Source organism: Amphiprion ocellaris, chromosome 12 (genome assembly GCF_022539595.1).
Source record: "Amphiprion ocellaris isolate individual 3 ecotype Okinawa chromosome 12, ASM2253959v1, whole genome shotgun sequence".
NCBI lineage: Eukaryota > Metazoa > Chordata > Actinopteri > Pomacentridae > Amphiprion > Amphiprion ocellaris.
Genome location: NC_072777.1, coordinates 21,350,701 through 21,376,581, shown reverse-complemented (window position 1 = coordinate 21,376,581; position 25,881 = coordinate 21,350,701). Strand labels below are relative to the sequence as shown.

General features: G+C 39.7%; 1 protein-coding gene across 4 annotated transcripts; it reads left to right on the top strand.

The window, feature by feature from the left end:
• The first annotated feature begins 606 nt into the window (after positions 1–606).
• Positions 607–25,608, top strand: meis2b (Meis homeobox 2b). Of its 4 annotated transcripts, XR_004848062.2 has the most exons (14): positions 2,620–3,032; positions 3,406–3,638; positions 4,146–4,287; positions 4,552–4,602; positions 4,897–4,947; positions 5,074–5,220; positions 8,402–8,516; positions 15,362–15,501; positions 18,879–18,955; positions 20,993–21,051; positions 21,385–21,474; positions 22,084–22,157; positions 23,901–24,102; positions 24,833–25,608. XR_004848062.2 is itself a non-coding variant. In XM_023278539.3 (13 exons), the coding sequence occupies exons 2-12, from the start codon at positions 3,436–3,438 to the stop codon at positions 22,140–22,142; spliced, it is 1,134 nt and encodes a 377-aa protein (XP_023134307.1). In that variant the 5' UTR covers positions 607–705; positions 3,406–3,435; the 3' UTR covers positions 22,143–22,157; positions 23,901–24,584. The 4 variants fall into 4 exon arrangements, 3 of the variants coding, with proteins under 3 accessions (XP_023134307.1, XP_035807956.2, XP_035807955.2); XM_023278539.3 differs by lacking the exons at positions 2,620–3,032; positions 24,833–25,608 and adding an exon at positions 607–705 and having other exon boundaries at positions 23,901–24,584; XM_035952063.2 differs by lacking the exon at positions 24,833–25,608 and having other exon boundaries at positions 2,619–3,032; positions 22,084–22,166; positions 23,901–24,584.
• Positions 25,609–25,881: the final 273 nt, after the last annotated feature.

The following is a 25,881-nucleotide window of genomic DNA, read 5'->3' as shown; positions in this document are numbered from 1 at the left end:
CGACATACTGTCCTCTAATTTCAATGCACTTGTCTGCTGATGTTCAATCCCTTTGCAGCAGAAGGTCACATCTTGAGCCTTCAGATACTCCTGAACAGCATGGATGACTACCATGACTCTGAAAATGGTGACCACACAAGTGCGATTTTAGTTTGGGAGACGGATAGAAGTCAGATGGTGCAGGTCAGGTGTGCAATGTGCATGGGGCAGCATGGATGACTACCATGCGAATTCATATTATGTGCAATCATCATGTGTAGAGCAGGTCTCTAACCACAAACTGTTTCCACATTGTGTAAATGTCAGATAAATTGTATTATTCTCCTGCACAGTATTGTTTATGTATTAAGAAGACATTGTAGTCCTGCAGTGCCACCTTGTGGTCTGTTCCGCTTTTATTTTGTTACGCGAGCGTTTCTTCTTCTGCGGTTTTTTTGACGCCGAACTTCCTGTTTCTTTGTCTAAACAACGTTGTGTTCATGCATCATCGGAGAAACGGTAAAAAAAAAACTGTCTAAAAACAGTAGTTATACATCACGTTTATCTATTTGAATTGTATTAAGGAAGGGTTTACATTGTGATTTACCTCATTATACTGTATTCGTAGCTCCAAGCAGCGGCGTGTGTGTGTGTGTATATCGAGCTGGAGCGCATGCTAGCTGATGGCTAACACTTAAATTAGCGCCCTTGGAACGGCGGAATGAGGTATGAAAATGTTTAATATGCATTATTATCAGATGAGTTGCGTTTATTTGTATTGGATGTAAACATGATTTATACGTGAATTGTTTGTGATACTACAGTGAAGCATTTTGTATTCTTTTTAATTCTGTAGTTTTCACGGTGCTTATGGTACAGGTGCTGGTCGAGAGTGAGAATAAATCAACACCCGTTTGAAACGTCTTGCTGAATGAATCCAAGGGGCCGCTACACACTGTATATTTGCTCATATTTTGGGTGTATATATTTTTAGTCTGCGTTTAATATTGCCTTAAATAGTTTATTTCTAATGTTGCTATATTAAGAATGATAAACTGATTTTCATTGTTTTTTGTAACAGTGATGATAAAGACCTATTCTATTCTATTCTATTCTATTATGATAGCACTAGATGCTTTGACAGGTACATACTACAGCAGTTACACTGTTTCAGATAATACACTTTTGTCAGTTACTGCTGTCAGTGATACAAGTTAAAAAGTTAAGTTTATATGTGGCCAAAGAGAACTGTGTTAGAGATTCATAATGCATCTTGTGACGCTACTACTCAAGGTTTCCAAACTCAGTGATGATCTCAAAACAGATTTGAACATTTTCACAAGTGTATCTTTCAGCCAGACCTACCAAATGTTTTCAAAACTGAAGTACGTAGCATGGATAAAGTCAAATGATGTAACTGTTATTGATTTTATAGGGGTGGTAAAAACCCCAACTTCATTAACAGAGAGTTTATCCTTTGAATGAATACAATGCATTGGTGCTCAGCAGTTGCAGTCGTTATTTTTTCAGTTGAAATGTGTAAACTGAAGTAGCTGCAGTGGTATCATTGTTGTATACAAATAAGCCTTGGTTATAAGTGTACCACTGGATTTCACTCATTTCATTTATATATTCTGACAGTTCTTACACATCACTAATCATTTCATCTACTGCTAAGGTGCTTAAATGTGGCCGAGCTTCACAATTTTCAGGCCCCACTTAAATGAAAAGGCTAAAAGAGCATCAGGGAGCAGACACACACAGACACACCTGTATGGCATTGGGGTGGCGTTTTCTTCAAAATAAAGGCATTTAAATTGAACTTTGTGAAGAGAAAAGATTGGTTTTTATTTTTCAGATGAGAAGCCTAATGTCTGATACACTAGAGTTTAAACGATCAGATTTTTTTCTTATTGTATAGTCTGCTTACTTTCTGATATACTTTCTTTACGTCACTGCCTCTTTTGAACGCACGCTCTTGTTAAATAGGTTTAATATTTTTTTCTTCCAGGTAGTCAGCGTTGTCAATTTACCTTCAGGAGTATACAGGAAGGTGCCAGTTAAGTAGACTACTCCGACACTGAGCAATATGCTACAATTTTATGTCGAAGATGTTTAAAAACAGAACACGTCAGTTCCATAGAATGTAAAATCCACTTTAATAAATAAATGTATAGCAGCTGCAGCTGAAGGTTTCTGGTCAAATGCTTGGGACAGTAGGATGTCCACTGACAAACCACTACATTTGAAATTATGCTGGATAAGAACATTGAATTTTCACTGTATCTTAATACATTCACTCTATATTTTATGCTATCTTTATATGGATTGCACACTCTTTACACTGACGTTGACAGCTAAATTTGTAGATTCTGCATCTGAAATCATTTCAGAGCATTGAAGTGACTGTCCACGTAGAGTCCGCAGAGGGGAATATGTATTGTGATCTGTTTTGCGCATATGCACTCAAATGGTGAGAGCTTACGTTTTGGGAAACCCGGTTTATTTTGAAAGTATGTTTTAAAACACATACACTTGTCATAAGTTACTGGTCGCACCCGCCCTTCGCCACCCGGTTCCGTCATCAGCTTGCCGGCAACATCACACAGCGATCCTATAAAGTGGCTCTACAGCCCATTCGTGCACAGTGAGCTTGTAGGCACGAAGAGCTGTGGGCATGAGGACACGCTTGGCTGATGACTAATCCGCGGACCCTCAGCGTCTTCTTATGAGAGGGATAATTGACGCTGAAAACTTTCTCAAACATCCAGATCTGCCAGATTTTCTTTAATCCTTTCATAGAGGAATCAATGGAAACCTGTTTCGCGTTTTGTCGTTGCGCGTTTTGGCAGTCTTGGTAATGCGAGGACAGGCGCAGTTTTCTACCCGTTTTTGATCTTTTTGCATAGTTTTCGACCATTTTTGACTAACTCCATGTCACATATCACGACAGGAGTAGAATTTCCTACTGGATTTAAACGTTTTTGAATCGAAGTTTTTAATCAACTTCTCTTTTACACGCCTGGAAACCGTGCACGGAGATGGCGCAAAGGGTATGTTTAAGATGCTTTTTGAATTGCCATTATTTAAATGGTATGCGGAATGTTTCTCCTGTTCATCACAGATAAGCTTACATCCTTAAAACAGAAGTTACTTCCCTACAGTAAGTAAATACGTGAAAAATACGGCGCGGATTGCAAAAAGAGTTGATCGCATGCTTTTGCACAATAGTGAAACACAGCATGAACTGTAGTTGCAATGCGAGGTCTAATATCTGAACACAAGAAACACAGTTGTGGAGTATTGTTGTTTAACTTAACATCCAAACCATTACGTTTCTAGTCTTATGAATTTAAATGAAAAATCTCCTCAACTTGTCTTCCGTCACAGTTCGAGCTCTAATGCTGTCCTCAACTTTCATCCCAGTATGATGATCTCGGTCATTACGGAGGTGCGATGGATGGAGTCGGAGTCCCTGCTTCGATGTACGGAGACCCTCATGCCCCGCGGCCCTTGCCCCAGGTCCACCACCTGAACCAGGGGCCTCCCCCGCACCCCACGCAGCACTATGGAGCCCACGCACCGCACAACATCCTGCCCAGCAGCATGGGCAGCGCCGTGAACGACGCGCTGAAGAGAGACAAGGATCAAATTTACGGGTGCGGATATACCAACAAACAACAGCAAAAATAATAACAATGTTATTTTCTTATGAGGCGGTGAAACAATTATAAATGAAATATTGAGTTTTGAATTTGAACTAAAGCTTGGTTTAATTCAGCTGTTAAACATAGAGATAAAGATTTATCACATATATTTTGCATAGGCCTAGATTAAAACTAACTACAACTAATACTATAACGTAATCTTGACATTCAGTAATTTTCAACTTTTATGCATTGCTGTTTTTTTTTATTTTATTGATGAAAGCAGGATGAAACAAGTTTTCTTACACCCCATCATCACAAATCTCTAAGCAGAAACTAAATAACCTTTCTGCACGGGGCATTGGCTTTTTCTTGCAGTAACAAGCAACACACACCTTTTCAGGTTAAACTCGCCACGATCAGTATGAAATGCTATCTGCCGGTGCTGTGATGTGTAGGCTAAAGGTAATGCTTGACAATTACAATTCAACCAAACGGGCCTCTCCGCCTGTGTTGCAGCCACCCTTTATTTCCTCTATTGGCTCTGGTGTTCGAGAAGTGTGAGCTGGCTACCTGCACGCCCAGAGAGCCTGGGGTGGCGGGAGGAGACGTGTGCTCCTCCGACTCCTTCAATGAAGATATAGCCGTGTTTGCTAAACAGGTAGGAACGCGCACAGCTGAAGGGAGCAGCGCACGGTGGAAATAAAAGCAGCCTTTCCAGATAAGAAGCACGACAAAACATCTTCAGTACTGCAACCCACTGAAACTCCATGTCACGAGTCAAATATAGACTATAATTTAATCTCTGGTGATTTTTTATTTTTTGGAAACGTTATAGTCCGATTTATTCTATTCCTTTGGAAATGAAAAATTGAATCAGTTGGGAAACATCAACGGAGGCCTTTCATTTCCCTTTTCTCCACAGATGCGTGCAGAAAAGCCCTTATTTTCTTCCAACCCAGAGCTGGATAACCTGGTGAGCACTCTCTCCTCTTTCTTTCGCTCTCCTTTGATTCCCAGCTGTTTTCTGCCTTGTGTTGCTCTCCGTGCGCAGCGGGATGGTACAAGCTCGCCCGGGGCAACCCTCGTGCCTTCAGGACATATTTAAGATATCGTTACAAAATAAAACCAATGTTTGTGTGATGTAAAATAGCAAAAACACACAGCCGTTAATACTATTGTAGCCCGAGCGTCTCTAAACCCATGTCGTGTTTTATTAAATCATTTTATTTTGATTTACAAATAAAAAAATAATAATTCTGATTTTTAGATGATTCAAGCGATCCAAGTTCTACGATTTCATCTGTTGGAGCTAGAGAAGGTAAATGTTCTGTTTATCCGCACCTTTGAAGGCACAGCCATTTGAAATATACGTTTGAATTCACATTTTATGATCGTGGCGTTCAGTTGAAATTCGGAGGATTTAAATGAAAGTTTGGTTTCGCAGGTTCATGAGTTGTGTGATAACTTCTGCCATCGGTACATCAGCTGCCTCAAAGGCAAAATGCCCATCGACCTGGTCATAGAGGAACGAGACGTCTGCAAGTCGGACTATGACGACCTCTCAGGATCCTCCACCAACCTCGCAGATCACGTGAGTCACTCTGTCTCCTCTAAATTGCCTTTTTCTGTCTGAGGAAACAGTGGCCGGGCGTGATCGTTTTTTTCTCCCTGATGTCCAGAACACTTTTTCCTAAATATTGTAAGCAGCGGATGCCTCTCACCGTAATATTCTGAAAGCTTATATTGGGTGTAGTTTGCTGTGTGATGCTGTGTCACTCCTGTTGAAGCAGTTGTGTAAAGCCTCAGATGAAGACATCAGTATGGAAAACCAATCGATTTAGAATAATCAAGTTTAGATTTCTTGTTTAAATCATATTTCATCTGTTAATTTGACTTTGCATGAAGTGCAGGTGCCAGTATTGTGTTTGCTGCTGAGCTTTTAGTCTGGTGTTCATTAGCCAGTGTGATTATTATGGCTGGATTCTATGAGGCTAGATTTTTTTCTATATGAATATAAACTTGACACATTGAAATTAAATAATTCCTGTAAGCATACAAATTGCTGCAGAGAAAAACAGACCAAATAATGGAATCATTGAACAGAAAAGGCTGTTCACTATGATATTACTTGATTGGTCAGCCAACTCACCTTACCTGAATCCCATAGAACTGAACATGAGATATTGTCAAGAGGAAGATGAGAAACACCCAACCCAAAAATACAGACAAGTTCTAGGGTGCCATCAAAGCGACCTGGATTTCAACAACACCTCAGCAGTGCCACAGGCTTTGATGCAGTAATTTGTTTTAATGGTGCCCCAACCAATTATCCATCCATCCATCCATCCATTGTCTATACACCACTTAATCCTCACTGGAGTCGCAGGCGGGGTGCAGTCTATCCCCACTGACTTAGGGTGAAGGTAGAGGACACCCTGGACAGGTCGCTAGTCTATCGCAGGGCAAGCAATCACACTCACATTCACACCTAACGGACAATTTAGAGTTACCAATTAACCTGAGCATGCTTTTGGACTGTCGGAGGAAGCCAGAGTACCCAGAGAAAACAGGGAGATGTGCAAACTCCATGCATAAAGATCCTGGGAAGGCCGTGACGTGAACCAGGGTCTAGCTGCAAGGCGACAGTGCTAATCACCAAGCCACTGTGCAGCCCCCAACTAATCATTCATCATATAAATTAACATACTTGTCCGAAGTTTATAATTTCTGTAGTGTGTCATTTTCATTGAAATTATTGCACCTTACATGTAATGAATATGGACAATGTATTTATTTTCCTTTTTGAACGAAATAACACAAGAAAAAGGAACTTTCTCACAATGCTGTAATTTTTTTTGAGGTGCATATATACACTACCAGTCAAAAGTTTGGACATACCTTCTCATTCAGTGGTTTTTGTTCATTTGTATTTTTTCCGCATTGTAGATTAATACTGAAGTTTTAACTTTTTTGTTAACATCATAATTCCATGTGCATTCTTTTGTAGCTTTGATGTCTTCAGTATTAATCCTATGATGTATGAAATAATTAAATAAAAAAACACTGAATGGGAAGGTGAGTCCAAACTTTGACTCGTTACATATATGTATATGTGTGTGTGTGTGTGTGTGTGTGTGTGTGTGTGTGTGTGTGTGTGTGTGTGTGTGTGTGTGTGTGTGTGTGTGTGTGTAAAAATCACATGTGCAGGAGTAGTCTCTTCCAGGAAGACAGTGCCCCTATCCATAGTGCACAAGGGGTCATCATTTTGATGAGTGCAACTTAAACACTATGATCTTCACAGTCCACAGATCTCATTTCAGTTAATCACTTATGGAACTGACATGTCAGACAGTACCGTCCATCACCATTAAAAGATGCTGTTCCATCTCTCCAACAGAGTCAGTGACTTGTCAGCATATAAATGTACAGAAAATAGAATATATACATTTCATGGATGTTTAAATATGTGTCCATGCATTTACTGGAGAGAAACATGTTAAGAGTTCACAGGGAAGAAATTACATGACCTGAAAACAAACAATAAAGGGAGCTTGCTCATCCGTCATTGCTCTGAACATGAAAATTCAGCTCTTTAATCCAAAAAATTTGTTCCCAAACCAAAAGTCAGATTTGTAAAGTTTTCTTTCTGTGCAAGAGTATCAAATAGTGTAAAATGTACCTAAAAAGTTAGAGTAACTGTTTATCCACTAAAAGTGGTTGTAACTCCTCCTTAACCTGCTTTAGGTAGCTTTGTCAGGAGCAAATGCTGTAGTTAAGTCCATTAATTTCAACAAATAATGCCTATGCTTTTCTAGTAACACAGAATGACTCTTCTCTCATACGGTCCTTTTAATATAGAAGGGTCTTATTGTGTTTAGTAACATAAAGCTTGTATACGCTTTGCTGTGATTTTTGATAACTATCTTTACCTTACGTTTACTGCTGCTGGTCATTTGGTGTAGGAATGCAAAGGAATGGATACCAGTATGAGGCTACTATACAGAACTACTATATAAGGTAAACATAAGCATCAATAGTTCAGTTCTCTTCATTTGTGTATGAATCAAATAAACAAGCTGCTCCTGTCTGTACACTCGGCTCCATTCCTGTTAATTGGGTTTTAACAGATGGGCAGTAGGAAATAAGTCTATTATCTTGACGAACATGAAAACACACAATGCCTCTTTAAATAGCTGTGTGTACGGAGGAGCTGTAATTATTGTGTGGCTTAATAAGAAAAGAGGGTCCATCATTGAGAGGACCCATTCACACTGTGCCATTGTCCCTGTGCTTCTTGTTGTCATCTGCCAAGCTCTTCATCTGATCACCATCCGGCAAACAGCTGACGCAGAGAGGCTAAAGAGGGAGATCTGCTGTTTGGTTTGGGCTTATGTCTAAGTGGCCAGGCTGGCCAGCCCAATAAATACAGCATTTCTCCTCAACACTGGTCAAGGAAACATCCAAGAGGGTTCTCACGCTGCAGGGTTAAGCTGTTGTAAAAACTTTTGCCTGTACTCTTTCTCTGGTTTTACTTAAACCTCCCTATTGGACAAAATGGTAATGTTGTTCTTGTGTCACATTTCTGACAACTTGGTTGCTGCTTTGCTATGCTAATAATGCCACAACACTGTCTTTGTGTTTTGGGAAAGTTGCATGATGGACCCAAACTGGACCTTACTGGATTGTCCTCATCTGTTTTCCCTTCTCTCCTCCTCTGCTCTTTTTCCTTATCTTTTATTCCCTGGTGTGCGGACCTCTCCTTGACTTCTCAGAACCCAGCGTCCTGGAGAGACATGGATGACACCCATTCCACTCCCTCCGTGGGCACCCCAGGACCGTCCAGTGGGGGACACGTCTCCCAGAGTGGTGACAACATCAGCGAACTTGGTAAGAGTGCCTCCTGGATTCTCTTTCATATCAAAGCTTTGACTTCTTTACCTTCTGAGACATGAGCTGTGATGCCTGGTGACTTGAGGGGATCCTTTCAAGAAAGTTCATTAATTTAGTTTATAAAAAAAAAAAAAACAGACAATCTAAGTTAAGTGAGGAGTACTCCTGCAGGCAATACTTGCATTTAACTGTAACCTCCTGATTGAAGAATATTTGCTGAAAGGAATGTGTGTGTGTGTGTGTGTGGGTGGCTGGGGGGAGGGGGGGGCGGCGGCATGTAAATGGTAAATAGTGTGCACTTTACAGTGTGTTTCTTATTCACACCCACATGGTGTCAGAGCTGCTATGTAGTGTGTTTGCAACTTCATGTTCAGTGTTCTGCTGCTGTCTCTCTCTGACGCTATCCAGCCCTGATCCTTTTTGTGTGACAGTGATGTCCTGCCCTTAATGTGATTTCTGATGTGCTAATTGGCGGCTATAAGGGCTTTATGGCTTGTTTTTGTTTCTCTCCCCTTTGGCTGCAGTAAAAATAGAATGGACATTATAGCAACTTTCCACCCCCTGCCCATCAGGCAGCAATGAGCAGAGCACTGGAGAGAACAATAGGATGATGCTTTGGAAGACAAGAGAAACTCAGAGGATTATAGGATAGTGAGAAAGAGATCAAGAATCTTACATTGACTGTACACATAGGACTTTTGAAAATCATCTTGAGTTCTGAACTCCACCTCATATCCACTGAGATTGTGACATTTTTGTTGTGGTACATCCTAATTAGCTTATTCATTTTTCAGAAGTTGTGTAGAGGTGAGCTGAGAAAGGTCGCAGTGTAAATACTTTCTTTCCTTTGGGTTATTTAAACAGTGGGGGAAACCCTAAGGTCTGTACCATTTCAACCTGGGAGAAAATGCATAGAGGATGAGGGGTGCAGAATGCACCTCGTAGGGATATAAGGGCAGGACACTTAATGGGTTAGGAACAAAAGGAAAAGAAGAGGGCAGAATGATCAGAGTTGTGGTTGCTGCTGCAGGATTCATTGCATGCTACCTTCTGCTTCTTACCTGGTCTCCAATGCCAGGGAAAAGTCAATCACACAACCTGAAAGGATACAAAGGACAGTTAGAGGTGTATCATGATGACTATATTTGTAAAAGGTAGATGGCCTCCATTGACTTGTAAAAATGTTGTCATCTAGATGTCATCAGATGTTTTAAAACAGCCAGTTGAAACAGTGATTTTTCACAAGGTATGTATCCATATGTATGCTGATGTAGGTAAGGATGCAAGGATCACAGTCATCTTTTTTTTTCATCTTGAAATCTGAAGTGCTTTTACCTTAATTTCTGATGCAACTATTTTTAATTAGTGGTTACAGATGAATTAATTCATGAATGAATTGAACATTTAAGGTTTGGGGTTTATTCTCATTCCAGCAGTCAATGTTGCATATTTTTTGCACTTAAAAATCCTGTCTTTACCTAGTGTCATCTCCAAATCCAGAAAAACATTTCTCCCGCCTCACTGTTGATATCCTTAATTTACCTTGCTAAAACATTTTGAGTCATGCCAACAAGTTTTTTTTTCTTTTTTCTTCCATAACCCAGAGCATTTGAACCAAAACAAATAAACAATAACCATCTGGCATAATAATATAGCTTTGAAAAGGTCACTGTGTTCCATCTTATGCCTCAACTCAGCGCAATACCTGTTTCTACAGGAAATGTATTCATATGCACCAAACTACATTGCACAAATTACATGCAGAGGCAGCGTTCAGCACCAGTGCTAAGACTGAACATAGATTTAGATCAAAATCACAAAAAAATAAGAGTATTGTAAGGTTCTCAAAATGAATGGGTAGAACTATTCTTTGACAATCCTATCAGAGAGTAATTGTGCTCCTGTTACTTGTAGTGGGATACCACTGAAACCTTTTAAAATCCACAATCATTTGTGAATATGAAAGTGGTGGTGATGTGGCTCTCAGCCCTGGCTAACCACAGGTAAATGATCCATCCACTATGTGGCTAGTGGTTTAGCTCATGGTTGCTAGTCCTTTATAAGGTGCCAGATTTTGCCTGTCTTGTAAGCTGAGTGATATACAGAGAGGACTGTCTTTTATAGCTGTGAACCACAGCTAAAGGAGGCTGAGCTGTCTCAGGAATGTCTGGAAGAGGCCTGGGTAGGACAAGGGACAGCTTAAAAAGTCCATCAAAAATAAATAAATAAAACAATAGACAGTGGGAGTGGCCTTCAAAGATCCCACACACTGTCACTAAGAAATGGAATGTGAGGAAAAAATAATACCCCAAAAACATATCTAATCATTTCATCTATTATTAAGTTCTAAAACCTATTATGTTAATAAGTTAAACCTCTCCCAGGTTGTGCTGCCTCTTTTTTTGTCAGATCCAGAGCCAGAAACAGGAGACTAATGCCGCTTTAACATCTGTCATGCTGTTGATATCAGTAATTGATTAAAATCGGAGGAAAAGACAGTGAGATTGGAAGGGGTAGGCCAGAGAGAAAGAGATATGGACAATGCTGGATATGGAAGGAAAGGGAAATTTTCCTTTTATTGTATTGGTTCAACAATTTTCTTTTTTTTTTTTTTTTTTTTTTTACACTTTTATTTATTTGAATTACCATATTTTGATATTTTATGTGCTGATAACTGGTAGGAATTGTGCTATTTTAATTGTATTGTCTGTTCATTCAGATTACAAAAAACACGATATGTACACTTTAGTCATCTGTGTACCTTCAAAACTGAATAAACCTGAGAGGTAAAACGTCTTCAAGAACCTAAAAAAGACGTCCATCTACGTTCTACTGAAGCTCTTAGAATTACCATGACCTCCATGCAGTGGCCATGTCCACTGCAGTTTAAATGATCACCTCTCTGTCATGTGGCAGTGCCACTGTGAAAACAGTTGCACTTTCCAGTCAACATTTTCTAACCTTTATGTTGACGTGGAGGATTCACAGTTTCTTTCCTTGTTAGAAACCTTTCAGACTACTCTAGAGCTGTGTATCACATCTAATAAGGGGAGGAGTCATGAGGTGTCATTGATGATGGATCAGGGCCCCGCTGAACTCATTAGACCAGCCTTGCTGGCTTTGCATCACTGACAGAGGTGCAGCAATCAGTTCTGCTAGATGTTCCACACTCTATCTTATGGACACATCACCCAGCAGCTTTGTTTTCGAGCAGACCAGCTGCTGAGCTACAGAAAGCAGAGGAGGAGATAAATAAGAAAATAAAGCAAAAATAAATAACAGGTGTCCAGAATATCTAACATGTATATGTGTAGATCAATGGTTCTTTTATTTACGCATTTATAATAGGAAAAAACAAAAGGTTGAAGTATGTGCAAATCTGCAAAAAATGTCTTGTCAAGCAATTTTTGACTGTTATTGAGGCCTAAATGACTGCCAGTGCATTAATATTATGGCAAAGTTTTTTTTTCAAAACAAACCAGGTTGTTTCATAAACTCAATTCAGCTGTCTTCCAGAGTCTTGAATTAGACTGAGATTATTGTATTTAACTGAGAGATGTTGAACTTCTTAACATAATAAGTTTAAAAAGTTAATAATAGATGATTAGATATGTTTTTTGGTTATTATTTCTTCAAGAAATGCATTCACATGTTGATGCACAAACATTTAATGTTAATACAATTTCATAAACATATACATCATATTTTGTACATACAGTACCAGTGCAAGGCTGTCATCAAAGCAAAAGGGGGCTTCTTTGAAGAACCTAAAATATAAAATACATTCTGCTTTGTTTAACACTATTTTGTTGACTACATAATTCCATATATGTTCTTTCACAATTTTAGTGTCTTCAGTATTAATCTACAATATAGAAAATTATTAAAATAAATAAAAACCACTGAATAAGAAGGTGTGTCCAAACTTTTGGCTGGTGCAGTATATTGCATACTAATTGCAAATCATCTCCAAACCATCTCTTTACTTCTACTGAAGAGTATGAAATAATGATAAAAATAAAAAATAGTGTACATCCACAGTAATATTGACATGTCCATGCACACAGTACATATATATTAATAGATTTATCATGTTTAAAAAAAGGAAAATTATAGTGAAACAAGTAGAAGCCTAAATATTTATGTAAGAAATAAAGGAGCAGAGAAAATTACCTCTACTTCTATTGAGTAATGCATTTCATTGGTCAGAACATGTCTCCTTTCCAGTGATAATACTTTTCACAACATAATAGCTGTTTTACCACATTCATCAGCAACTGCTGGTGAAATTTGCGAAGTAATATAATGATTTTTGCATTGTTAACAGTTACTGAGTTTAATAAAGAGGCATGAGCCTATAGCAACCTGAGCTGGACAGATCTTCGTGTGAAATAGAGGCAGAGGTGAAGGTGGGTAAAAAGGATCGGCAGACTACACTTCATATCTTAGGGTCCTGTCTTTTTGTGTGTTTTTTCATCGTAGCCCCAGGGCAATACTCCAGCCATCCCTGCAGTAATGCCCACCATCTTCCATCTTTCCCCTTCAACCCACCCCCTCCAGTGTCACGCGTGCAGACACTGGCAGGCAAGAGGGAGGTGGGTGGGGACGGGACGGGGTTGAGCGTGTGTGTGTGTGTGTGTGTGTGTGTGTGTGTGTGTGTGTGTGTGTGTGTGTGTGTGTGTGTGTGTGTGTGTGTGTGTGTGTGTGTGTGTGTGTGTGTGTGTGTGTGTGTGTGTGTGTGTGTGTGTGTGTGTGTGTGTGTGTGTTGGGGCGGGGGGGATAGGAGACTTGTACGGGTTTATGACTTAGAGACTTCACTGTCACAAACTGTTTAGACTGGCCAAGTTGCCGGGGAACAGTCAGAAGCGATTAGTGTCGCGGAGGATCTGCCCTGCGGCTTTCCCCGCTCTAGAGCAGAAGAAGGAAGAATGAGGAGACTAGAAGAGAGGAGATGGATCAGAGTGGAGTGTTGGGGATAAAGGGTGGAGGGGAGAAAAGCATGCCTTCCTAAACATTAAGCTGAGCAAGTCTTTCTTTCTTTGTGGTGCTCTCATCTGTAACAATAAATTGTTTTGTCTGTTTTTTTTTTTTTTTTTTAAATTAATTTTACTCTAACTTGATGACTGAATCGCCATTTAGTTTGTCTTCACTCTTTTGGTCAGACTTATTGAGAGAGGTTGAAGCTAAATTATTTAGTTTTGTTCTAGAAATTGGTGTGCAGCAGCCCTTCCTCCTGAAGGTTTTTTTTCATGATGGTCAAACAAATATACAACTGAAGTTGTGTCCATTTTCTGATGCAAATATACATACTCACGTTGATTTGTAGCTAGTTAAAATTATTGCATCACCATTCTTTATCTCACCCTAGTCTAAGTGATTGGTTTGATATATTAGCTATTAAATGTTCAGCACTGATATTCTGGTAAAGATAAGTTAAAAAGTTGGGCCACTGACTCTTCTTCACGTAGAGCTTCTAGATCAAATAGTTCTTGAAACTTTATGTTGGTTACCTATGAAGATAACAAAGCTTCCAAAGATACTAGGTCTGTCTGTTTGATTTGAAGTTTGATTTTGAATCAGTGACTAAAACTTGCATTGAAGATGATACAGAATGCATGTCATGCTGTCACACAGTGTGGAATGACTTCATTTTGATACCCTTAAAATATCCTAAAGAAACCTACTCCCAGAAAAAAGTCACTTTACCAAAAGACTGTATGAGAGATGGAGGACAACATAAGAGTAGGGGACAGGCAGTATGAACTCTGTACGCTGTGACTCAGAACTGGACACCATCCATCAAAACTCCCACAATCCCCAGAGCCCCCAAGCCTACAACACATCCTTTTTATTGTCAATATTTATTAGCTGGACAATTTATGCATGAATATTGCTCATATAGCAGAGAGGGTTTTTATGTTTGATTGATGCCTCCCTAAAAACAAAAAGACATGCTAGGGCAAATCTTAAGAAAAGTAGGGTTCCTGTCCCGCCTCAGGGGAGGAGTCTCTCAGATGCATTATTCACATGCCCTGCAGGCAGGCTTTCAAGGCTTCTCTGCCCTGAGGGCAAGGAAAATAACTACCACTGTTAAAAGTAAATCATCTTGGCTGATGCACAATTAATGGCAGAGAGGGAGATGGAGCAGAGTGCCCCTTGTGATGTGAGATGGAGTGAGTTAGCTTGTAGGGGTGGAAATCTTAACTTAAAGGAAGCCTCTTGCCCCATTCCATGTCAGCTTCCGGCTGAAATTCTGTTATATGATGATGTGCTACATACAATCCAAAACACATATAGTGTTGGTGATAAGTTTGGGGGGGCAGTCAGTGGGAATATACAATTGTGCCACCCATACTCAGCCCCCTCATTCTGCTTCAGTACCCTCAGAAGGGTTTTCATGTCACTGAGTTTATACTTTGTTCACAATATAGACTTTTTGCTTTTGTTTTTTTCCTTTTTGTTTTAGGACATGATTAGTTTTATTTCAAATAGAGGTCATGTATAAATAGGAGTATATAGCACTCTGACAGCAGTTTGAACGCTCATTATTTCATGTCAGGCACACGACTCCCACAGTCATTACAACACGTCAAACGCGTGGCTCAGATTGAATTAATAGCACTTGGTTTTATTGAGCTACCACACTACAAACTCCTTTTCATTATCCAGTATGCAGGGAGTCAAGCAGAAGTGAGAGCAAGAATCTTGTGCTGCTGTGCCACAGAGGAATGTAGGCTTCCTCCGTTCGCCCTTTCCTGGCATGGTTTTGTGAAGAAGGACGAAGGAGACAGGGCTGCATTAAAGCTTTCTCATGACATGCCTCCCTTTGTCTCTGATTGCAGGGGAGGGCATTGACAACAGTCTGGCATCACCGGGTACAGGAGACGAAGATGACCAGGATAAGAAAAGACAGAAAAAACGAGGCATCTTCCCCAAAGTGGCCACAAATATAATGAGAGCATGGTTATTCCAGCACCTTACGGTAAAGTAATCTACCCCAGATCCTTGTCCAGAAAAATCACATCTAGATGTGACTTCATAAATCTTTTTATTTTTATTCTCTTTAATAGTAAACCTATGATGATTTCACATACTACTAGAAATGATGTTGTTTAATCCCCACTCTTTCATCAGGCAACAGTTGTTTGAAATTATGCCTCATTTCATCTTTATTTAATTGCAAGAAATAGAGCAAAGACTCATGTCTTAAGGGCGATTTTGAAATAGCAGTTCAGGGTTTGAACAGAAATCAACATCAGAAGCCTTCCATTCAGAAGCAGCAATGCTGATTCTTTCTGTAGGAGGGTTGAGGAAGTCCCTATGAGTGATCATTACCTTTTATCCAAGGTCCAAAGACACTACTGTCATTTCCTTTCTACTGCTGCTGTGCTTAGATCTGCTATGTTTTTGTGAAAGGCCCACACAGGTCCTGTACTCAAAGTAATCCCCTCCTTTCCAAAGACCACCTTTAGATTTTCCAGATAAAAAAAAGGAGGATAATTGAATTATCCCCTCTCTGTTCCCCATTCCCTGTCAAGCCTAATTTGTTAAGCACAAGTGTTTACCATGGCAGGATGTGCCTATGAAAAGTGTGCAAGGGGAATTTGGCATCTGAAAGGCCTTTTGCAACACCCAAGCGATCAAGCATTGAACATCAGTCGTTGAGGGTGTGAAAGGAGCAGGATTATGCTTTGTCAGACTTTGCAGTGTGAGGCCCGCGGTTGGAAGATTGTGAGGGGCGTTTCTGTGCACCAGTAGCTGTACTCTCCTGTTTTTGTCATCTATTCTGAAGTCCCTTAAATACCCCCCCACCCCTCACCCCGAGGAGAAAACAGCTGTGAAAGGTTCATTATATTATTCATTATCATCCCATTAGCCTGGGCATAACTGTTGGTTTCCATGCAACCCTGCATCTACCCACATTCAAACACTGATGTCAACCCTGGAACCTGCTGAGGGTCACAAGTGTCATGCAAGAGTCCAATAAAATTTAACATGGAGTGAATTCATATGGAGGATACAGTGACCAAAATCTTTGACACACACTTATGAGCCATGTGCACAGTTGTTTTGCTCACTGTTGCTTGTTGACACGTAAACCTAAACTAAGCAGAAATTTAGTGCTCTTCCACTGTGTTTAGGGGTCAGTTTGTGGATGAATATTGAGAAAATAGGTTTGTTTTCATTTCTGAAAGCATTTAAAGACCGGACACAGTTATTTCAGGGGGACACGTGTATTCGACCCCCTTTTTCTGTCGAGAAATATTTGTGAAAATAAATAAGTTGCTAACTTACTGACTCCATGTCATCAGCAGTGAAGCACAAAATCCTAGTTCTACACAATTGCCATAAAAACTATTCATGCCCTTGGAAGTTTTCCCCTTTTATTGCTTGTCAAATTTAAATTTTTGACAATGATGGACGAGAAAGACAAAAATTTATACAATTTTCATTAAAAGTTGTTTGGGGTCTTTTGCATTAAAGACCAAGGCTGGTGAAAATCAAGTTTGTTTTGTTTTGTTTTGTTTTGTTTTGTTTTGTTTTGTTTTGTTTTGTTTTGTTTTGTTTTGTTTTGTTTTGTTTTGTTTTGTTTTGTTTTGTTTTTACCTTGTTTACATGACCATGCAGTGTTTCTGGCATACTGGAAGACATATCACCAAAGCAAGCAATCAATGTCATGATGGAACATTCCCACTTTGACATTGTACATTCTAGAGGAAAAAATGATGTAGAATAACATCTAAGCCATTTTAAGGCTGGGTTATTTTCTGAAAACAATTTCTCAACATGTAAATTGTATATAGAGAGATTGGATTTTGGGGGATTAAGTCAATGGTCAGATTAGGATTTTAAGACTTTTATTTAATTTATTTAATCTTTATTTAACCAGGAAAGTTAGTTGAGAACTGATTCTCATTTTCTATAATGACCTGGCCAGGAGGCGGCACACAAACAAGGCATTCTTATTTATTTATTTTTACATAAACTCCTCTACAACATACTGTATTCTACTGCCACTCACAGTAGCTGATGGAAAATCTGAGCAACCTAGAGTATACCAAAAAGAATATAAAACATGTTTAGCTAAGGGTAACTAAGGTTGGTGTTGAAGTGGTTTTGATGGAGATATCAGCTGCTAAATCAAAATGACTTCATCTGGAGGTCACGTCTGTGAAATGGTACCTACAGAGGGATGGACAGTAGAGTTTTTTCCTCTTTTTGTTCTTTGTATTTTTTTTTAGCTCATATTTGAATCTGTCACTCTACTGTCAGTTGCGGGGCACAGAGAGTAATTATGATCACCAGAAAATTTCTGTGGTGCCAATGCAACTTTTGCTGGTTTATGCTCTGTTATAATTATAGATAAGGTATAATTTATATATTTTTATGAGTATATTTTGTTTTTTAAACTCAGGATCCACCTCTTCTCTCAAAGAGGATTGCAGGGTCCCAGTAACGCAGGCTGCTCCGGCAGCTCAGTGTCGCACAAACAAGATGATCCGACGACCACTGCCGTGTGAAGCCGGTTTTTATAGCAGGTGGCGATAAGATCTGCGAGTGTGCGGCTCCCGCAGCTACACCCAACCTACGCTGATCAGCAGCTGCAGAGAGCCGCACAGACCGGAGACACACCGGCAGAGGCGTGGATGGCCGGAAGGAGGCCGTGACACTTGCACTGTTAAGCACAATCTTGTTTTGAACAAGCTATTTTTAAAAAAATTTTGACATCGCCCGAAGACGCCCACTAGCTGAAGGAAAATTTTGGACTGTGCCAAAACCATAAAAGATATCGAAACATGGATTTAGAATTATAACATTAAAAAAGTTTGGTTTCATGAGTGGAAACTCATCGTTCACTGATGATTCCAGGAGGCGGCTACATGGCCTCAGCAGCAGAATGGAAACAGGCCTGTGACCCTGTGCTCAGTACATGGGTCACCTCTGTCTGCCATCTGCCACTCTCCTCCCACTGTCTCAAATACAGAGGACAAGGCAGAGGCCAGGGAGGGTTGACTGTGTGTGTGTGTGTGTGTGTGTGTGTGTGTGTGTGTGTGTGTGTGTGTGTGTGTGTGTGTGTGTGTGTGTGTGTGTGTGCGTGCGTGCGTGCGTGCGTGCGTGCGTGCGTGCGTGCGTGCGTGCGTGCGTGCGTGCGTGCGTGCGTGCGTGCGTGCGTGCGTGCGTGCGTGTGTGTTATCAGAGATTTTCACAGAATGTCATTATACTTCCTGAGCAGGAGTTTTCCCTTGAAGTACCAAATTGCCCCTATAAGTTTATATCAGTAAAAGCTGTTTTTGGTTAAAGCCTTGAACTTGGCTTTTCTTTAGTTATTGTTTATTAAATCTTTTTTTTCTGTCACAGCACCCATACCCTTCAGAAGAACAAAAAAAGCAGCTAGCACAAGACACAGGTCTCACCATTCTTCAAGTAAACAACTGGTAAGTCACTACAAACTGGATCTCAGCAATTGCATTGTCATAAAACATCTAACTGCTATCACAGTAACTCACACCATTGATGCCTGTTTGTGAAATACATTTTAGACATAAATTTTACTTTAGATCACATAGTCTGTCTTCATATTAACCGTGGTTAGTTTACAGAGTCAAATGAAATTTAGCCTTTTTTATTGTCAAAGAACCACAGGTCTTTGCTAGCAGGAGGACCTAAGCTTGAAGGAGACATAAGACCGCCCACATAGAACCACATATACATGTAGTGCAACCATTTTCATAACAGAGGCCTGGAAATCTGAGGGTTCTGCACAGTATCTGGACAGAAATGTCAGATGATGCTCCTGGGATTTGCTAAAACCATTCTTCCAATTTGTTAGAGTCCTGAGTGCTTCAATCACCATCACTGTTGCCTTAATTTCCAGATCCCTCGATGTTTTTCTTGTGTTGGGATGGCTACATCCACCTCCCATGGGATCTTAGCTTGATATTCTTTACCAACTTTGGAGGTGTCTTCCATTTTGATCCTGGGACTTCCACCCCATAGTGAGCACAGATGTTTCTATACACGATGATAGCTACTTGGTTATGTCATAACTGGGGGACATCTTCTTGAGGTATTCCTGGATCTTTTCCTGTTTATTTCATCCTGGATAGTGGCTCTGACGCTCACTAGTCCTCAGCCTCCATCCTGCCGCTCAGTGTATATCCTCATGGTGCTGTACTTGAGGTGAAACCCTTCATGCATTGTAAAAAGATTCATTGTCTGCTCTCTGCGATAATTTATAGTTACAAGAATTTAATTAAGCTACCGGCGCTGTCGTTCAGTGTGCAAATGTGTGCACCTCTCTCTCTTTGGAGACACACACATGAATCCTGCTGCTGTCTGATGCTGCAGGTGCTAAACAAACTCAGAAACTCAGAGCCAGTAGTTTTAAACAGCTGTAAGAAAGACACTTCAGCTCTACTCAATGTCTTGTAAGGAAAACCCTTCATGGATTACATTCATTATTGGTGAGTATCGTCATTCTTGCTTCTGTTTGTGTCTGTTTTTTTCACGTTAAGGTTTTATTATAATGGACGTTTAATTATGCTGCCTAACAGATTTGAAATTGTAGAGCAAAGTGCCTGAAAAAGGTGTGTTGTAATTTTGGTACACAAACTGTGTATCAAGCCTCTCTGATGTTTTCAGAGAAATATTGATGTGAAAAGTGTGAAAAAATCCTTCTTTGAAACACATCACATAGCTTCAAAGTGCAAACTGCTGTTTGTGCATGTCTCTTTATTCATGCAAAGGTTCAGTTCACACTTGTGCCATGTTGAAAGTGACATGGAAATGTCAGCTATCTGACCTAGTAAAGTGCACGCTTCCAAGTGCAGCCGACCTTTTTAGTTGCTGTCTGGTTAACGAACAGAATGAATATGTAAAAGGGGTAATTGAGATCTTTATGAAAGCTCTTAGTGTCCTGCTCTTCACTATACATGTGTGCAGCATTGAGTCAAAGGGTTTCTCAATCCATGCAGTGTTTCTTCTCATCTTTCAGTCTTGAGTGTACTGCTCTGTCAACCAGTAGCTGGTACTCATGTATGTAGCCACAATGATCCCTGACATGAGCTGCCATGTTGTGCAAATCCAGGTCTTTGGCAGTGGCCTGGTGCTGTTCATCTCTTCATTCTTGACACTGTTTTTTGGATGTCAGCTGTTATGATGGTCCTTGGGATTTGTTCTAGGATACTGCTGTGGTCTGCTTTCATGTCTATCAGTCACTGAGCAGTGGTGTTCTGCAGTGCCTTGTTGTATTTCCTAGGTAGTAGTTTCTTCATCACACCTACATGCACGCACAAACACACACATGCACACACGCATGCATGCACTCATGTAGGCACATAATTATATAATTAATAGATAATTAGTAACATTCTTGGAGACACACAGTCCACACTCCAGTTTTTCTCTTGAAGCTATTCAAGTTAGTGACTTTTTTGTGATAGTTGTTCAACATTTAAACTTTTCCTTTCCAGGTTCATCAATGCAAGGAGAAGAATAGTCCAGCCTATGATTGACCAGTCCAACAGAGCAGGTAAAGGTGCAGTTTATTTAGTGCTCAGTGTACTAAATACCCCCCCCCCCCAAAAAAAAAAAATAAAAAATACTGATCACGTAAATCCAAATGCAAACTATGGTTTATTTTTGATAATACTTGATGAATCACAGCAACTACAGAAGACAGACATGTTAAAAACAGTATTAATATGAAACAGATTGTGCCAGAAGTCCTCAGAGTCTTAAATCTTCCGTTGTAAGAAAAAGATGCACAATGTAAAGCTGTCTCTGTGTGTAGCATGTTTAAACTGGAATTCAAGTGGTAGAAGGCAGGTTCACTATGAGTCTTGTTTCTGCTCTTCTTTCACAGTGAGTCAGGGTACAGCTTATAGTCCAGATGGCCAGCCAATGGCAGGCTTCGTTCTTGATGGGCAACAGCACATGGGTCTCCGACCTGGAGGTGACCAAGATCTCATTTACATTCACATCAAGGGCAAAATAGTGCTATGTGTGTCTGTTAATCTAGTTGCACAATTTGAGTGACGACAACTGCGTACTGAACAATGTACTAAATTCTGTCAAATATTAATTATATGAACTTTTGAAATCAAAGCAACCTGTTGTAGCATAGAATTACTTTGATGATGATGATAATGGGGATGATTATAATGCCATCTTCGCATTTCATCATTTACATCCAGTGTCAGTGTTCAGTTCCAATGTAGGATGTAGTTGATCTTTTTTGTAGCAAAATAAGTGTGAGTTGGGCAGGCTGGTGGATGAGTGTAAAATGTAGAGTGTAATGTATCGTGGATACATGTAAATAAATGTAAGTCAACCAGCCTAAAGCTCATTCTTACTTATAGCTGTCTATAAGCAGTTAGCGACTGAGCATGTTCTGTTGTGCTATGCTAACTTTGTTATCTAAACAACAAGATGATGAAGTGACCAGTAGCTGTAAAGAACGATGGTCTCTGCAAAACTGTGAGGTGCTGTCATGTTATAACCTGTTTGTCGCGTTGCTGGTCTTTAAAGTGTTTTTTTTTTTTTTTTAAATGTTTCATTGCAGGGCCAATGAATGGTATGGGTATGAATATGGGGATGGACGGACAGTGGCACTACATGTAAATTCACTCCACTGAGGTGAGCAAGGTGAAGTAAAAACTGACTTTCCCCACAAACGGCTGTCCTTTCACACTAACTTTACCAAGTGTAGTTTAAAACATATTCCTCTACTACTCCAGCTTCACACCACTTCTTCTTTTTTCTCCATCAATCTGTCCCCTTTTCCTCCATTTTGTATTTTCCTCCACCACTGCTGTTTCCTGCAGTCTGATTAAGAATTGGGGTAATACTACCCCTCCTCCCCCTCCAGTTTCCATCAGCTCCACCCCACTGCTGACAGTTCTCAAATCAAGACGTATCACTTGCCGCAGGCATCCGAGCACAGAGAATTTTATTTAACACCCACTCGCCACTGCTCAATGAGCCACATTGTAATGACACTTACCTTGATTAATAGAGCTCTTTATATGTAAATAGGAGCTGCATTTGCTTTTTTTTTTTTGTCATTTTATCGGGGCCCAGTTTTTAACAGCACAGCCCCCTCTTCTCAGTCTGATTATTCCCCTAGCTTTGTTAATGAAGTTCACACAGAAGCTCATGATGCTTCACCTAAATACACTCTCAGCCCAAATCAGTTCTACCTATAGATATTTCGGTGAATGTTAATATAATTATTTTTCATTGAATGATCATTAACTAGTTACAGTAGTTAATCTCTAAAGTCAGGTGTTTTGCCTCCCCTAATTTCATCTGTGGTGAGACCATATGCTGAACACGGCAGTAAATCTTCTCCGGATTGCAGGAATGATGAGAGTCATGTTAGGAGTAAATTGATGATTTTCAAATAAATGATAAAACCTGAGGCATAACATTTAGCTACATGCCTGAATCTGGGCCATTTCATTCTCCTCTCTGCTGCAATAGCAATACAGCTGGCGCTATCATATGCTTAATAATGTACTGCACATCTAAACTTTACATGTCTGTGATTTCAAAATGCAATAGCAAAAAAAAAACCCATCTAAATCATGTTTTTGTGAGACTTATTACAAAAGCAGAAAAAAAATCTGAAAGTAATCAATCAAGGATTCAATTCAATTAATCTCAAAACACTTAATTTGTTCCTCAAGGCACAATTTGAATTAATTAAAAGCATAATTCTGTTAAAAAAAATACAGAATTGTAAAATTAAAACCAAATCCCACTTAAAACCTTTCACCCAGACACATTATTCACTTAAAAATCATGAATCAATAAGACAAAAGATTTATCAAGTGCATGATGGGTTCAGTTTATTTGCTTTCATATTGTCTAAAACAGGTAAAACAAAAACAGAAAAAAGAAATAGTTTTTTTTTTGGAGGAATGGTTTTATTTTAAAGTGTGGATTAGGGCTTTCAAGATAAATCTGTGGAGTCTCCATAAAATTGGAAAACATTTAGGCAATACTTACTTTTGTATGCATTAATGTAATGTTTCTGGAAAGATTGTTCAAAAAAAGAGACAAATGATCCCTGTTTATTGAAGTGGGTGAACATGCAGGTGGCACAAAAACCACTCACATTACTCAGTTCAACAAAATAATCTGGAAATCAGATTACATAAATTAGTTCAACTACTACAGTTTTTAATTTTGGATAGCCTTTGGTACTGTCTGAAATGCCTAAAATGCTGTAGCTGCTATAGTTTTATCGCTTTTGCATTTCAGGGGGAAAAAAATCTTAACCCAAGGTCTGCTTAAACTTGGGTTATGGTGGTGACTAACTGAGTGTTGGACTGAGCCTGAGTTAATGTGTGTTAAACCACTGTCCTATATGTGTAGGTCTCCAGTGTTGGCTCAGGGATCTACTTCCATCTGGCTGTGCAGCTCAGCACCAGAACTGCCACTGCAAGCCACACCCACCTGACCGTACAACAACCTGACCACTCCCACCTCATTCTGCCCAAGCCAGCATGGCACACACCTGTAGAGGACCACCATGGACATGCCTAACCTCAGCGGTCGCCAGCATACTTCCACTTAGGTGAACTTGGTGGGAGCAGCTGCACAGAAAATAAAAATACCAAGGACGTAGGATCACCAAGGACCATAGTAAAGCAAAGCAGAATGATACACAATTTCCTTTTAATGAATTTATTTATTTATATTTTTTACATCGTTTTTCTTTTTCTACTTTGCTCAGTAAAGCTTCACCCCCAAAGGCAGAAATATGCCCACCCCCTCCAAATGAAATGGTACAAAGAAAATCACACACAGGCCCTCTCCTAAATTAGGACAAACAAACAGAGGAGAAAAATAAAGCACAGTGGAAGATGCTTTCAGAAGTTGGAGGGCTGGTTAACAGTTTTAATTGTTGTGCTGTTTGTGCTTTTTATTTGGTTGTTTCTTTCCATGTTGGTGTGTGTGATTACTAGAAGTTAGACTGAGCTTTAACCATTGACATGTTCTTTTTAAAATTCCCAACTCAAAGTAAGATTTTATAATAAACAAAATCTCTGAATGGCTGTTTCTGTTCTCTGCACTGCATCTCTTTATTCTGTTTTTACTCTTCGTGGTTTGTACAGTAACTGGAACTGTTAAGGGAGCAACATTTGATGGCAGATTCACAATGATTGAAGTATTTTAATTGTCAAGGACAGGCAGTCAGCACTAAAACAAAAATAAGAAGAGGAAGAGAAATTAAGGATAGAGCAGAAGTCTTTAATGTGAAAAGCGGCCAGCGTTATCATTTCCGTTTTCTTATTTTCTTGCAGCCTCCTTTAAAAATCCAGACAAGAGTGGTCAGTGAATGGGACAATGGTTGGAGCAGCAGCTTTCCTTGATGGAGCAGGAGACGGAATTGCAGTTGTCTCGTTGTATTCGATTGAGACAGAAATGATGGACGATAGGCTGCAAAATTCAAGGAAATCACGCCAAGTTGGAGGCGCAGCGGCTACCAGATTTTAGTAAATGCTGTTGTATATGCTGGGTTGTGTGTGCGTGTATGTGACAGAAAGAGAAGCGTTTTGGGGGAAACAAGCGAGTAAACGGCGGGGGACTCACTTTATTACTGAAAAAAAATGAATAAACCTCATCCTTAAAATTGAAGCACCCGTGATTTAGATTTTTAAGGTTTATGCTCACCGGTTTCATGGCTCCTTATCAGTATCACAAGAGAAAATACATAGAATGGAAAAGCCACTTTATTGTCAACCAGAACATACACGAGTTGGTGCACATTTTGACTGGAATTTCGATGCAACAAGCTCGACATCCATACAGACACTGCACATTTCAGATAAATAGATGGATCCAACGGACCAGCTAGAGGTCATTTATCACTGTCAGCCTGCAACAGTCCTCTGCGGTTTGTATGGACGAGAAAAAACAGTAGGCTGATGGAGAAATGGAGAAGGTCTAAATGTATCATTATAGATAAATATTAATTTGAATCGATAACCATCGATAGCAGTGATCACACGATTGTTGCTGTTGTTGTTGTTGTTGTGCCCATGATCATATTTTGTGGTAGGCTTCTCTGAGAGGTGGCTTTTAATTTGGCAGATTAAAGGATCTTTTTGTTGGCACGTGTTATCTCAGTCTCCTCAAATTAAACAAGCTGTCTGTATTTCTTTTATATGTACCATTTTAGCTTTCACTTCAAAAATACAATATAATTTCTGTAATGTATTTGCGTATTGATAAAAGGACGTCACGTTTAGGGTCAGATTGCCTGGCTTTGTACCTGGCTTCTATGCGAGGCCTTCTGTCTTTTAAAATCGTCTTCCAGCTTGGCTCATGAGATGGTATAAATTAGTAATGA